General features: G+C 41.5%; 1 protein-coding gene and 1 long non-coding RNA gene across 19 annotated transcripts in view; both read right to left on the reverse strand.

Annotated features, from left to right (window-relative positions):
• Positions 1-2,383: 2,383 nt before the first annotated feature.
• LOC117502179 lies at positions 2,384-4,141 on the reverse strand. Its single transcript, XR_004558208.1, has 2 exons — positions 3,263-4,141; positions 2,384-3,177 (listed from the first exon to the last, which is right to left on the reverse strand). It is a non-coding gene; the product is annotated as an uncharacterized LOC117502179 (long non-coding RNA).
• Positions 4,142-5,326: 1,185 nt separating this feature from the next.
• The window catches only part of pleca (plectin a), a 281,468-nt gene continuing 273,653 nt past the window's right edge, over positions 5,327-13,141 (reverse strand). For all 18 annotated transcript variants that reach the window (XM_034161212.1, XM_034161211.1, XM_034161209.1 and 15 more), the window contains one exon: positions 5,327-12,006. In XM_034161212.1, coding sequence (XP_034017103.1) covers positions 5,806-12,006 — 6,201 coding nt within the window. In that variant the 3' untranslated portion in view covers positions 5,327-5,805. The remainder of the gene's footprint in view (positions 12,007-13,141) is intronic.

Genomic DNA, 13,141 nt, shown 5'->3' on the forward strand with positions numbered 1-13,141 from the left:
GTTTGATTATTAAGTCGAGACGTTCAGATTCCCGCCTCGGAACACCTGCGTGACCTGAGGTGACCCGAGCGCTGACCCACACACGTGTGTTTGGAGGCGTGGGAAAGTGTCCTCCTCGTTATTCCCACGATCCGTCCCAAAGCACACAAATCACACACGAACAAGCAAAACCTTTACACATCACACATTGATTTTTTTTTCTCTCTCAGTTAACACAACCAATAACACTTTTTTTTTTTGGTAGATGCTCATTGACTTTGCTGCTAACTGTTCCCTGATTAAGACTGCACTGCAGTTAAAACTTGCATTTTCATGTCTCACATTTTGGATGTTAAGGTGGATTAGACTGTTGCTTCACAGCAAGAAGGTTGTGGGATCGCTTCCCACCCGGTCCTGTCTGTGTCGAGTTTACATGTTCTCCCCCTGTTCAGTAAGTTGGTTAATTGCCTCCAGGTGCTCCAGCTTCTTCCCACCTCCAAAGTACATGAAATTTAGCTGAACTGGTAACTTTAAATTGGCCGTAGGAGTGAATGCATACACCTCCAGGGTTGGGTAGGATTACTTTGAAATGTAATCCAAAAGTAATCAGATTCCAAGTAATCCAAATGTATGTACATACATACGAGGTCTGTCCATAAAGTATAGGTCCTTTTTATTTTTTTCAAAACCTATATGGATTTGGACTGGATTTGGACTATATGGATGAAAGACGTGCGGACGGGTCCGCGCGACGGCTCGCAGCCGCCGCGATGCTCCGCCACAGGAAAAACACCTCTGTTGGAAGCCTTAAGGACAAGTTGGAACATGTCCAGCTGTTAAACAATTTCTCATATACTCACTCCACTGAAAGCCATCAAAAGCCGCCTGGATTTTACAAATGGTTATCAACACGGAGGTGTTTTTCCTGTGCCGCCGCACCGCGTCGGCTGCGTCCCGACGCGCGGACCCGTCTGCACGTCTTTCATTAAAAAAATCTCCTTTAACAGTGGAATATCCGGATAAAATGCTGAAACCGACTTCTTCTGAAACTTCTCTGTTCTCTCACGACGTCCTGGATCAATAGAGCCTGAAATGTGGAGGTTTTCAGCTTGAAACAGGCTGATGACGCCGCCTGAGAGCGCTGCACGACGTCTTGCACCGTGGGAAGTCCTTAAAGCGACAGTATCACCTCAAAATCTCTCATCAGCCGTTAAAATTTTCACTGAAAACCAGCTTAATTTTTCGAACCGTGTCCACTTCGATGTGTCTCACAGGTTTAGAAAAAAATTTGATCAAACAAAGCGCCAGTCTCTCAGCAACTTCTCAGACAAAGGAATTCCGACGAGGGGCTGGACGACTCCTCCCACAAGGAGTGCTCACAGGCGAATGACGTCACCGACAGGCATGGAAAAACTCACGCATGCGCACGAGGGTTCAAGCATGTCTGACGTAAAAACATATGAATGAAATCCATATAGTTTTTGAAAAAAATAAAAAGGACCTATACTTTATGGACAGCCCTCGTACATGTAATCCACACGTATTCTTTCAAAGTAATCCTACTCAACCTTGCCCACCTCACACCCTGTGACTGCTGGGATAGCTCTTCCGTGACCTTTAATTGGACCAAGCAGGAATAATGAATGAAATTTTGGTTTCTGATAGATGTGGGTGATGATGACCAGTGAACCTCCAATTTTGGGTCATGTTAGCAACTTTTAACATGGTGGTTTTCACATACGAATGATGCACATCTTGTCTTGTGAATGTGATAAATTCCCGTTGTGATGATGCGATTTATCATTGTTGACGGTGGTAGTTTTGTGGATTTAATGTACTTGCACCTGTTGTTTTACGCAAAATACCTCTGCCTAAGATTCTTTTAAAACTAGTACATGTTATCCACTCATTGAACCTTGACCACTGAACGGAACAGTAAATAAAGCAAGATTAAAGGGTGCTACCACTTTTCTACTGAACAGATGCAAAGCTGTTTTACTTGTGCAGATTTCCATGGCAGATGTAAACAAAATATTGCCACGTATTTAAAAAACAAAACAACAACAACAAAAAAACTTTTAAAGTCCAAATCTATAATGAGCCTATAATAATACAGCAAGGTCATGTATTTATTTATTTTTATGCTCAAGAGTACATGTTTAGGTCCAACTGAATATTAAAGAATTTCAATATCATTTTCCATCTGGAAAAAAAAAAAAGAAAAAAAGTTGTCTACATGGTCATCACTGTTAATGGAGACATTTCTTTTAACAAAATGACAAGTTGTACATTTGAGGATATGTTGGTACTTATAGTTTTGAGTGTCTCTGTAAATCTATAAATTAAATGAAAGGTAATTTTCAGAAGATTATGGTCCACACAATTTAGCAAGAAAGGCATCAAATGCATTTAAGTTCAGTGTTTATTTACATTGCTGAGGTGTTACAATAAAACTCCTTGTTACAGTTATAAATATACCATTTTAAACAAGGCTTGATAATCCTCATTAAAATACATCCTTCAATCCTTTCAAAATGAAACAAATATGCTTTCATGGATTTCATTTTTGCATTGTTTAAAAGTCAGTAAATCATGCAAAGCAGAAATAATATATAATTAGAAAATAAAATATGGATATAATGTGCTGCTTTTTAAAAGAAGATTGACATCTGAGTAACTGTGTGTTGAAAAATAGAAATACTGGGTCTGGTGGCAAAGCTTGAAGATCTTTATTAAAAAAAATGTTAATGGATTTTAACTATTATGTTCTATCCTGACACAATATACAGTACATTATATGTCTAAAGCGTTCCACCAGAAGAAAGATATTCAGTGTTATGTTGTTTAATGTTGAGATGCGACATTCAGTTTAGTTACTACTAAACTGAAAGGTTTACCTGATAGTACAATAATATTCAGAAATGTTACACATTGTTCTTTTAGTCAAGCTTCAGTCAGTTTTTAGGATTGCATCATCTTAAAATACTAAACAGTGTGTTTAGCAGTAATTTGCAGGCACTTATAAAATATGACATAGGACTTCAAACGGTTTAGATTAGATGCACGTTTCAACCTGGTCCACTGTTTAAAGTATCGAAGAAACATTGCCGAAATTCATTTGGAAAGACTTCAAGTAAATGCCACAATCTCAGGAAGACATCTTAGAAGGTAGTTGGTGATAAACTGTGAAGACATTATCTGAAAAAAAGAAAGGACAAATACACTAACATGAGTGATAGAATTTAATTTAGAGCCTCAAATATCAAAAAATTATTTTACTTACATGTTGTAGTGTCTGGAAAGACGGGGACTTGTCTGTGTTGGATGTCAGAAGAACATGATGGTGTGGATGTAATATCAGGCTACATAATCCTTCCGTTTTGTGGGAGCTTGCATGTTTGATTTTCATGCCTGTCATTTTGTTGCTGTAACTCAGTTTGTTGATGCCAGCTGAGATTGAAGTGAAGTTCAGATAAAGATCTTGAGGTTCTGCATTTTTAAGAGTCCCTTCACACGTAACACGACTGAAGCCGAGGAGCGCACAAAGGAGGAATTGCATGCCATTTGTGAAAAATCGGAGCTGCCTCCAACGCCTCGTACACCTGTCATTACAGCTATTCGCGCACACTAGCGGCCAAAAGACAGAGTGCCCTGTCACAGCCCATTTGATCCCTCTCGCAGCAGATGTAGGCCAAATTCCAGGTGACACACACGAACATCCAACACCGCTCGCTGGATACTTAGAAAATGTGTGGCCATTCGCGTTGTTAGCAAAAAACAGTGAGCAGACGATCACTTTCATGCTGGATGTGAAATTTGTCTAAGTTCCCCCATGAGTGTGGTGTTGTAAAAAGCAACACACGTAGCGAGCGTGTGTATTGCACGTGGGCGAGTGTATCACCCACCCCCCACCCCCCCACTCCTCCCAACACATGTGCTGTGCAGGGGGGGGGCACACTTGCATAAAATATTGATATGTGTCTACAGACATGATCACATGGGGGCCGGACAGCCACCTCTGAGCACTCACAGCACAGTGAGGTGCCTGTCAGCTGATCGCAGCACACTGACAGCTGGAACTGACGGCTCAGTGCACACGACGTGTCACATTAAAAATACAGAGACCAGCACCAGGACAGGTATATAAATAATTATGGCAATACCTACATATGCAATTACATAACAAACAAGGCTGGGTAGGATTACTTTGAAGGAATACATGTGGATTACATGTATGTATGTACATACATTTGGATTACTTGTAATCTGATTTGGATTACATTTCAAAGTAATCCTACCCAACCCTGATAACAAATAACTAAAATGAATGACCAGGTAACAGAAACAGAGTGGCACGTTGGTCTGGGCTCTGAACGGACTTGGGGGTGTGTCTGATCTCTACTTCTGGACATCCCAGCTGGAGAATACGTATCGTTTCGAAGGACATGAACTTACAACTTTCCTCCGTGAGGTGTGTTTCTCAGCCTGCTGTCCTCACATGGAAATACATAAAACATATTTTGCCTTTTCCACCGGGCTGCAGCAGCCACACACAGCGCACCTCGGGAAGCTACGGGCCGGCCTGACACGCATGTCCATACATCGTCTAATTACTCTTTTTTGAAAACATACATTTATGTCTTTGTTGATTTTAAGTATTTCACGCTCCTGTTATAAGACAGCGATTGTAGTGCAGTGGTAAAGTTTCCGTCTCTTAACCAGAGCTTTTGTAAATTGCAGGGTCGAATCCCATGAGTTACATTTATTTTTTATTTGCCCAGGGTTATTTAACTGCAGGGTTCTGTATTGGATCCCTTTTTATTTTTTTATATCAACCCAGTGATTTTCACTAATTATACACCAGTATCTCATCTGTCAGTGTCCGGTGATTGTATTAATTATTTATATACACGGCTAGACATAATAAATCATAATGAGAGCGCACTGCTTCACTCATGTCATTTCATGACTGTACGTCTATGACCATGGTTCATCCACAGAGGAACAGACGGTTCATATATGTATTGTTCACTTTATAAGAGGGAATCAATAAAATGCAGTGTTTTTTTTTCTCCACAGCAGAGGCATGATGTGGTGCAACACGTTCCAGCTGCTCGCACTGTATTCGTGCATGCACACAAGCGTGCATGAAACCGTCGCCAGTGTGTCGTGCATGCCTGTGCATCCCTCAAGACAGGTGGAATGTTTCGTGGTTCCCCATTTCGTGTTTGGTTCGCGGTTTTCTTCCAGTTTCTGTGTCTTTCGTGTTATGTGTGAAGGGGCCCTAAAGGATTTACTGGTATTGTTACTAATCTCTAGAAGACTGGTATTTATGTTGTTCAGCCAATTTTTTTTTCCAGCATTCAAAAATATACACATGTACTGAACAAGCTAGGTGTCTTTAGCAAGGTTAATCACCATGAAGACTGTTGGCTTAAATGCTGCTCAGTCACTAATAGTACGCAACAACAAATCTTAGTTCTTCATCAGTAAAAGATTACAATCTTACACATTTGAAAAATCATGTACACTAAAACGTTTTGTGACGTATATGATGTAAATAATAAACAACTTTTCTGTAGATAAGGCCTTAGAGTATAGTACTCAGAATGTCTGATAAGACAGCATTAATGTCAGCATAACTACCTAAAATAGTGACATACAATAAACAAAATCCATTCAACTTATATACGATTAAAAAATAATAATCCAGTAGCAGCCACATGCAGAGCAGAATAAAGATAGTCCTTATTCCATTGAGAAGTAGGCATCTGGTGAGTACTGTGACTGAATCTTATATCCTTCTTTGTTCCACAACTGGACTCATCAGTATCGACGGCCATAGCTTGGTGAAGTGTATGAAGTGGAGGAGAAGGTAGTTGTGAAAGTTGATCCCGTTGCATCAAAGCTACCTCTTCTAGAGCCTGACCTTGAACCAGTCCTTGAGCCAGACCGTGAAGCAGTACCTGAGCCGGAGCCGCTGACGCTGTAAGGGCTGTACAGGCCTTTGCTTGACTGTGAAGATGCCTCGAGCAGTCTCAGACCAGTCCCTTGTTCTATCATGCTTCTTTCCATTGCATCCTTGTATGATATTTTAAGCTTTGTTTTTGGACATGTGAGGTATTTAGAGTAAGCACTGACATCACGTAACTTTTGTGCAGTGCGTGCATCAAGAGTGCTTTTTTTCACAGCCTCGTCAACAGAGACTCTGCTAGTCACATCTGGTTCAATTAATCCACCAGTAAGATACTGGACTTCAAGAAACCTTTGTCCAGCCTCATAGTACAGCCACCCCTTCTTTAGAGCCTGGGCTGCTGACATTTTGGTTTTGGTTCTGGGATCTTCAAATCCATTGTAGGCTTTCTGAGCAAGACTGATGCGGTCCACCATAATTTTATCCACAAGCCCTTTGTTCATCGCATCTGCAACAGAGAATTTCTCACCAGTGTTTGGGTCAATGATGCCTCCTGTGCAGGCCTGAGCTTCCAGTAATCTTTGACCTGTTATGTTGTCCACAAGGTTTCTGTGGATGGCCTCTGTGACAGACACCTTCTCCAGTGTATCGGTGTCTAGGATTCCAGCCACAGGGCCTGTTTCCTCTGTTGGGTCATTCCATGTACTTGCTGGAGTTTTCAAACTGGGCGCTGGACTCATGGAGTAAGACGAAGAGGAACCGAAGGATGATGACCGCGACCATGAACCACTCATATTCCCAGACAGCATGTCTGCAAACTCTGTGATGGAGAGAGTTCCTGCTCTGTATTGATCCAGAGCTGACTTGTCAATAAGGCCCTTTGTGATTGCATCATCAATATCATACTGCCGACCAGACCTCCTGTCAGTAATCATGGATTTCACAACTCCATCAGATGAGGTGATGGTAATTTCTTCCCATTCACACTCTTGCTCTGCAAGCTCTATGTATGTCTGGTGATCAATCAGTCCTTTGTGATATGCCTCATACACAGACATCTCTTTGCCTGTCTCTGGGTCAACAATGACTACCCTACGTTTGCGAACAGATGACTTTGATGATGTCTTTCTCTCACGCTTTTTTTCTTTAAGCAGTAAGAGCGCAAGTCCTGTTTCTGGGTCCATCATACATCTTTCCATAAGCTGTAGGTAGGTGAGATTTTCCTCTGTGTTTGGGTCGAAGAACCCTTTTGTGTCATCAGATGAGTCAGTCAAGATTTCGTTCATTTCTTCATCAAAGAGACCCCGTGCGTATGCTGTTTCAACTGGCAAGCGGTGACTCTCCTCTGGATCAATTATTCCACCAGTAGCAATTTGAGCCTCAAGCAGGCGAATGCCATGGTCTTTCAGAATCAGGTTCTTTTTCATAGCCTGGAAAAGGGAGATAATTTTTCCAGAGTATGGGTCTTTGTAGCCTGTTACAGCTCGTTCAGCTGACAGGAGTTTATCTTTGAACTCTGGACCAACAACTCCCATTTTAACAGCTTCATTGACATTTAGTTTTAGGTTTTTAATGGGGTCTATTACATATCCTGTGGCAGCCTGAGCCTCAAGAAGCTCAAATGCAGTCCCTGGTCTAATCATGTTCTTCTTCATTGCTTGGTAAATAGACAGACGATCTTTGCTAGATTCTACGTAGACACCAGCTATACAGCTTGTACCCTCGAGGTACTTCTTAACATCTCTGCTGACCTGTTCCACTGTAATGACACCTTCATTGAGTTCAGTGTATGTCTTTTGGTCAATAATCTGGGAACGAAGCAACTCATCTACAGTGATCTGCTTTCTGAGACCCTTGAAAAGAAGTTTTCTATCTGCCAGCGAAAGTAAGTGCAAACCACTTTCTTTATCAACCCTGCATTGTTTCAGCAGGTGAGCATAGGACAGTTTTTCACCTGTGGTAGGTTCGGTGTAACCACGCACATCCACAGTAGGTTCAGATATCCTGTCCAGTGTCTCTGTATTTATGTAGCCACGTTGCAAGGCAACATCTGTTGGGAGACGGAAGTAGTATTCGGGATCCATTATTCCCCCAGTGGCATTTTGGGCCTCCAAAAGCCTTAAGGCATAATCCTCAGGTACAAGGTCTTTTTTCATTGCCTGGAAAAGAGAGATCACTTTTCCACTGTATGGATCTTTGTAACCTGTTACTGCTCTCTCAGCAGAGAGAAGCTTGTAATGAATTTCAGGACCTACAAGTCCCTTGCGCACAGCTTCATCAACTGTTAGCAGTTCATCTTTCACAGGATCAATCATAAATCCTGTCGCTGCTTGTGCCTCAAGGAGATTCAGAGCAATTTCAGGATTAATCAATCCATTCTTCATTGCCTGGTAAATGCTCATCTTTGGGGGAGTGTCTGACATTACTCCAGCAATACAGCCAGTACCAAAGAGATACTGCTTTACTGATGGCATTTCCATTATTTCAAGAACAGACAACTTTTCTTGTTTCAGCAGATTATATGTGTGCATGTCAATGATTCGAGCACTGTAAAGCTCCTCAATTGTTATTCTTCTTCTAATGACGTCACATGACATGCTCTGCTCTGACTTAAGAGTCTCTCTTTCTTCAATGATTTCAATTATGATGATTACCATTCTTTCTTTAGTGATTTTTCCCAAACGAAACTGCTCCAAGAGGCGGTATCTCTCCTCTTCTGGAAGCATATTCGAGTTCATGACTTCCCATATGGTCATAGTCTTCCCTGCAAAACTTTTATGAGGGATCTCAATTTGAGTGTTGGCTAGATCTGTCTGGGCTTGCTCTTCTGTGTACTGATAGGACTTTTCAGTAGGAGCAGGTGCTTCAACCTTTGAAAGGGGCAGGTAGCACAGACCAGACTTTGGGTCTCTCGCAGCTTTCTCAAGCAACTCCTTGTAAGTTACACTTTCATTGTTGTTAGGATCAGTGAAGCCTTTTATATCCCCTGATGGTTCACTGAAAGACTTGGCCATTTGTTTACTGAAATAACCACGCTGAATGGCCACATCATTAGGAACACGATGGCTGCTGATGGGATCAATGATCCCACCTGTGGAAAATTGTGCCTCCAGAAGTGGAATAGCATGTTCCCTCAGTACAAGTTCTTTCTTCATAGCTTGAAACAGGGAAATCTTATTGCCTGTATATGGATCTTTATATCCGGTCACTGCTTTCTCAGCTGACAGAAGCTTTTCATGAAGCTCTGGGCCAACAACCCCAACCTTTACAGCATCATCCACGGAATAGTTTTGGTTCTTGACTGGATCAATAATGAATCCGGTTCCAGCTTGGGCCTCAAGTAGTGCAGTCCCAGTCTTTTGCTGCAAGACATTCCTTTTCATTGCTTGATAAATGCTTAGTTTCTCATCTGACTCTTCCATAGCAATGCCAGCAATGCAGTCTGTGCCTTGCAAGTACTTCCTGACTCTGTCAGTGTCACTAATGTCCTTAGGGGTCACTTTCCCCTGTTGGAGTTGATCAAATGTAGCCTTATCAATAATGTTGGAATCAAGTAAGGAGCTTGCTGTGACCATTGCTCTAATACCTTCAAAACAAGCATCTTCTTTTGTTTTGTCTTCTTTTTCATCAACCATTGTTATCACAATATTTATCAGTTTTTCAATTGTCACTTGCCCTATTCTGTACTGGCGAATCAACTCTAACCTTTGTTCCTCTGTGATATATTCAGAATGTATGATTTCCCAGATTGTAACTTTTCGGCCTTTGAAAGGTCCATAGTCTAACTCCATAGTTGCCTTGCCCAAAGCCTCTTTTGTCTTGGTCTCTGTAATATGACGGTCTTCTTTTGGCTTTAAGGCCTTCTTTGAAAGAGGAAGTAACAGGAGTCCAGTTTCTTTGTCTGTGATACATTTATCCTTTAACCCTGCATAGCTTATTTCCTCTTGTGAGTTAGGATCATAAAAGACCTTTGATTCTTCAGTGTTTTCATTCAAAGTCCTGCTGATTTCCTCATCAAAATAGCCACGTTTACAGGCAATGTCATGTGGAACGCGATAGCTTTTAATAGGGTCAATTATGCCACCTGTGGAGAGTTGAGCTTCAAGCAAACAAATGCCATGGTCCTTCTTTATAAGTCCTTTGTTCATGGCTTCAAACAGAGACACCTTTTTGTCTGTATATGGATCTTTGTAGCCACTGACAGCTCTCTCTGATGACAGGAGACGTTCGTGCAGTTCTGGTCCAACAAGGCCTGACTTAACAGCCTCAGCAACAGTAACTTTCTCATTTTTGACAGGATCAATTACAAACCCTGTTGCTGCTTGAGCTTCAAGAAGTTTCACAGCAATATCTGGTGAGAGTAATTCTTTTTTCATTGCTTGGTAGAAGGGCATTTTCTCCTTTGTTGATTCATCCATTAGCCCAGCAATGCTCGGTGTTCCTTGGAGCGCCTTCTTCACAGGCTTCATGTCAGAAACCTCTTTAATGGTAACTTTCCCATTGCTCAACTTGTTGAACAAGTCTTTGGTTATAATCTTAGACTCTAAAAGTTCACTAGCAGAGACAGGTTCTCTCAATCCTTGAAAGACATTTTCGTTATTCTTTTCCTTGTCTTCTACAACAGTAATGACAATTTTGATGATCTTTTCCACTGTGATCTTGCCAGTTTTGTACTGGCGAATCAGTTCCCTTCTTTGTTCTTCAGTGAAATATTCAGAATTTATAACTTCCCAAATGGTAACAGTTTTCCCCTTGAACCTTCCAAAAGGCACATCAACGTTTGATTTACTGAACACCTCTTTTGTCTCTGCATCTGTGTATGTTCTCTCACTTTGTGCGGCCTTTTCTGTTATTGGTAATATTAGTAGGCCCGTCTCTGCATCTGTGGTACATCTTTCCAGTAACTGCTTGTAACCAAGTTGCTCCTGAGTGCTGGGATCAATGAATAACTTGCAATCATCTCTAGAATCTGTGAGTTTCTTATTCATATCTGCATCAAACTGACCCTGATTGTAGGCTGTCTGCAGGGGAACTCTGTGACTGTTCACAGGGTCAATGATACCACCAGTTGCAAGTTGTACATCAAGGAATTTAATGGCTTGCTCGTTTTCAACAAGTCCTTTTCTCATGGCCTCATAAAGAGAGATTTTAGCTCCGGTATAAGGATCTTTGAAACCAGTGGCCGCTCGCTCTGCTGAGAGCATTCTGTCATGGAGCTCAGGGCCAATTATCTCATCCTTAACAGCCTCATCAACGGAGACCAGTTTATTGTTCACTGGATCAACAATGAAACCAGAAGCTGCTTGAGCTTCCATTAGCATCATGGCAGTGTGAGGAGCAAGCTTATTCTGCATCATGGCCTGATAGACACTCATTTTCTCTTTGGATGGAGTCAAGACACCCCCAACACAGTTGTGTCCTTTAAGGCACAATTTGATTTTATCACTCTTTCTCAGTTCTTGCACAGAGACTTTGCCCTTTTTCAGTTTGTCAAACTCCTTTTTAGTCAGGATACCGATGTCAAACAGCCTCTCAGCAGGAACTTTGTCTCTAATTCCATCAAATGCAAACAAGGCCTCTTCCTTTTTCTTCATCCCATCAACATCAACAGAACCATTGAAAACTTTCTTTGTGGGTTCCACCTTTGTGACAGAAACTAACTGCTCCTCCAGAACCTCATCTGTCTGGACTTTCATTTCCTTAGTTATGGATGTGACCTGTTTGGAAGCATCCTCAAGATTCTGAAGTTTCTCTCTGAGCTTTTTGTTTTCTTCTCCCAGCAGTTTTTCCTGTTCAGCCCTCTTCTTTTCCAGCTCCTCCATTTCTTTTTGCTTGTCTTTCATCTGTGCTTCAGCCTCCTTTTGTTTTTTTACAGCCTCATCCATTGCGGCCTGAAGTTTCTTCTTCTCCTCTTCCATTAGCTTGCTTTGATGCTCCTGCTCATCTTTGAGAGCTTTGGCCTTATTCACCTCCTCCTCCAGCTGTGCCTCAAGTTTCGTTTTCTCCTCTTCAATCGCTTTTTCTCTCTTCAGCAGAATTTCTTTCTCAGTGAGGAAAGACTGTTGAAGAACAGCCTTCTCCTGTTCAATTTGCTCTTGTTGGGCATGTGCCATCTAATCAGAAAAAAGAAAAAAAAAGAAGGTATGGTCATTAAGATATCAATGAAATATCCATACATGCACAGTTTGTAGTCGGAGGTTTACATGCACTCATCTTGGGAGTGAATGCCATGGTAATTTTGGGCTTTTAATGACGTCCTTGAACAGTTTTTTGTCAGGGTGGAATGATTGTACAGCAAACATCATTGATGACTTTAAAGTAGACCTGCATTGAAATAAATGTGGTCAGATCTCAGGAAGAAATAGCTGATATGTATTTATAAGACCCTTATGAATGCAGTAAAGTAAATCTGCAAGCCCAAATTTGTAATTCAGCAGAGAAATCTTCGTTTAAAAATGACAAATTTTCAGCTAAAATTTGGCTCTCTGCAAAAACAGTTTGTACATCCGGGACATTGCTGTGACGTGAGGGAGAAGACGGAGCGCTCCCGCCTTCAGTCTGATCCCGCACTAAAACTGATTTTATCTGTTAGTAATGTTACTATTATACACATCCTGGTTTCAACATCCAGAAGTAAGCTGCAATGAATGCGAGATACAGCTCTGCATGCTCAGATCAGCGGCGACATCGACAGCGGGCGACGTTCTTCCCAGACGCCTCACTCTCACTGCCTCTGATGCGCTTACCGAGTCTGCGGGCTCAATGCATGCTGGGATAGGGTCTTCTCTCTTGCATCTCGCCAACGTCCTGGATGTGCTGACAGTTTTGCGGCGGGCCAAATTTTAGCAGTAAATTTGTCATTTTTAAATAAAGATTTCTCCGTTGAATGACAGATCTAGGCTTGCAGATTTACTGTACTACATTCAGAAGGATCTTATGTGTAAATATAAGTCATTTTTTGGTCCAAAGATCTGACTGCATTTATTTCAATGCAGGTCTACTTTAAATCCAAGAATTGAGTGCACAAGTCTGAATTTATTTTGGATCTTCTCTAATCTACACAGGGTCAGAATTATACATACGGGCTCAACTATATACATACTTTCATTCAAATCTTTTAACAAGCAGTGCTGAAGGTTCTACAATGTCTTTTAATGTGACAAGGCCAAGGCTCATTAACTCCTCGTTGGTGATCATGATTAACTACAACTGAGAGTGTTTCTTTGACAGCATATAAAGGATGTGTTT

Source organism: Thalassophryne amazonica, chromosome 20 (assembly GCF_902500255.1).
Source record: "Thalassophryne amazonica chromosome 20, fThaAma1.1, whole genome shotgun sequence".
NCBI lineage: Eukaryota > Metazoa > Chordata > Actinopteri > Batrachoidiformes > Batrachoididae > Thalassophryne > Thalassophryne amazonica.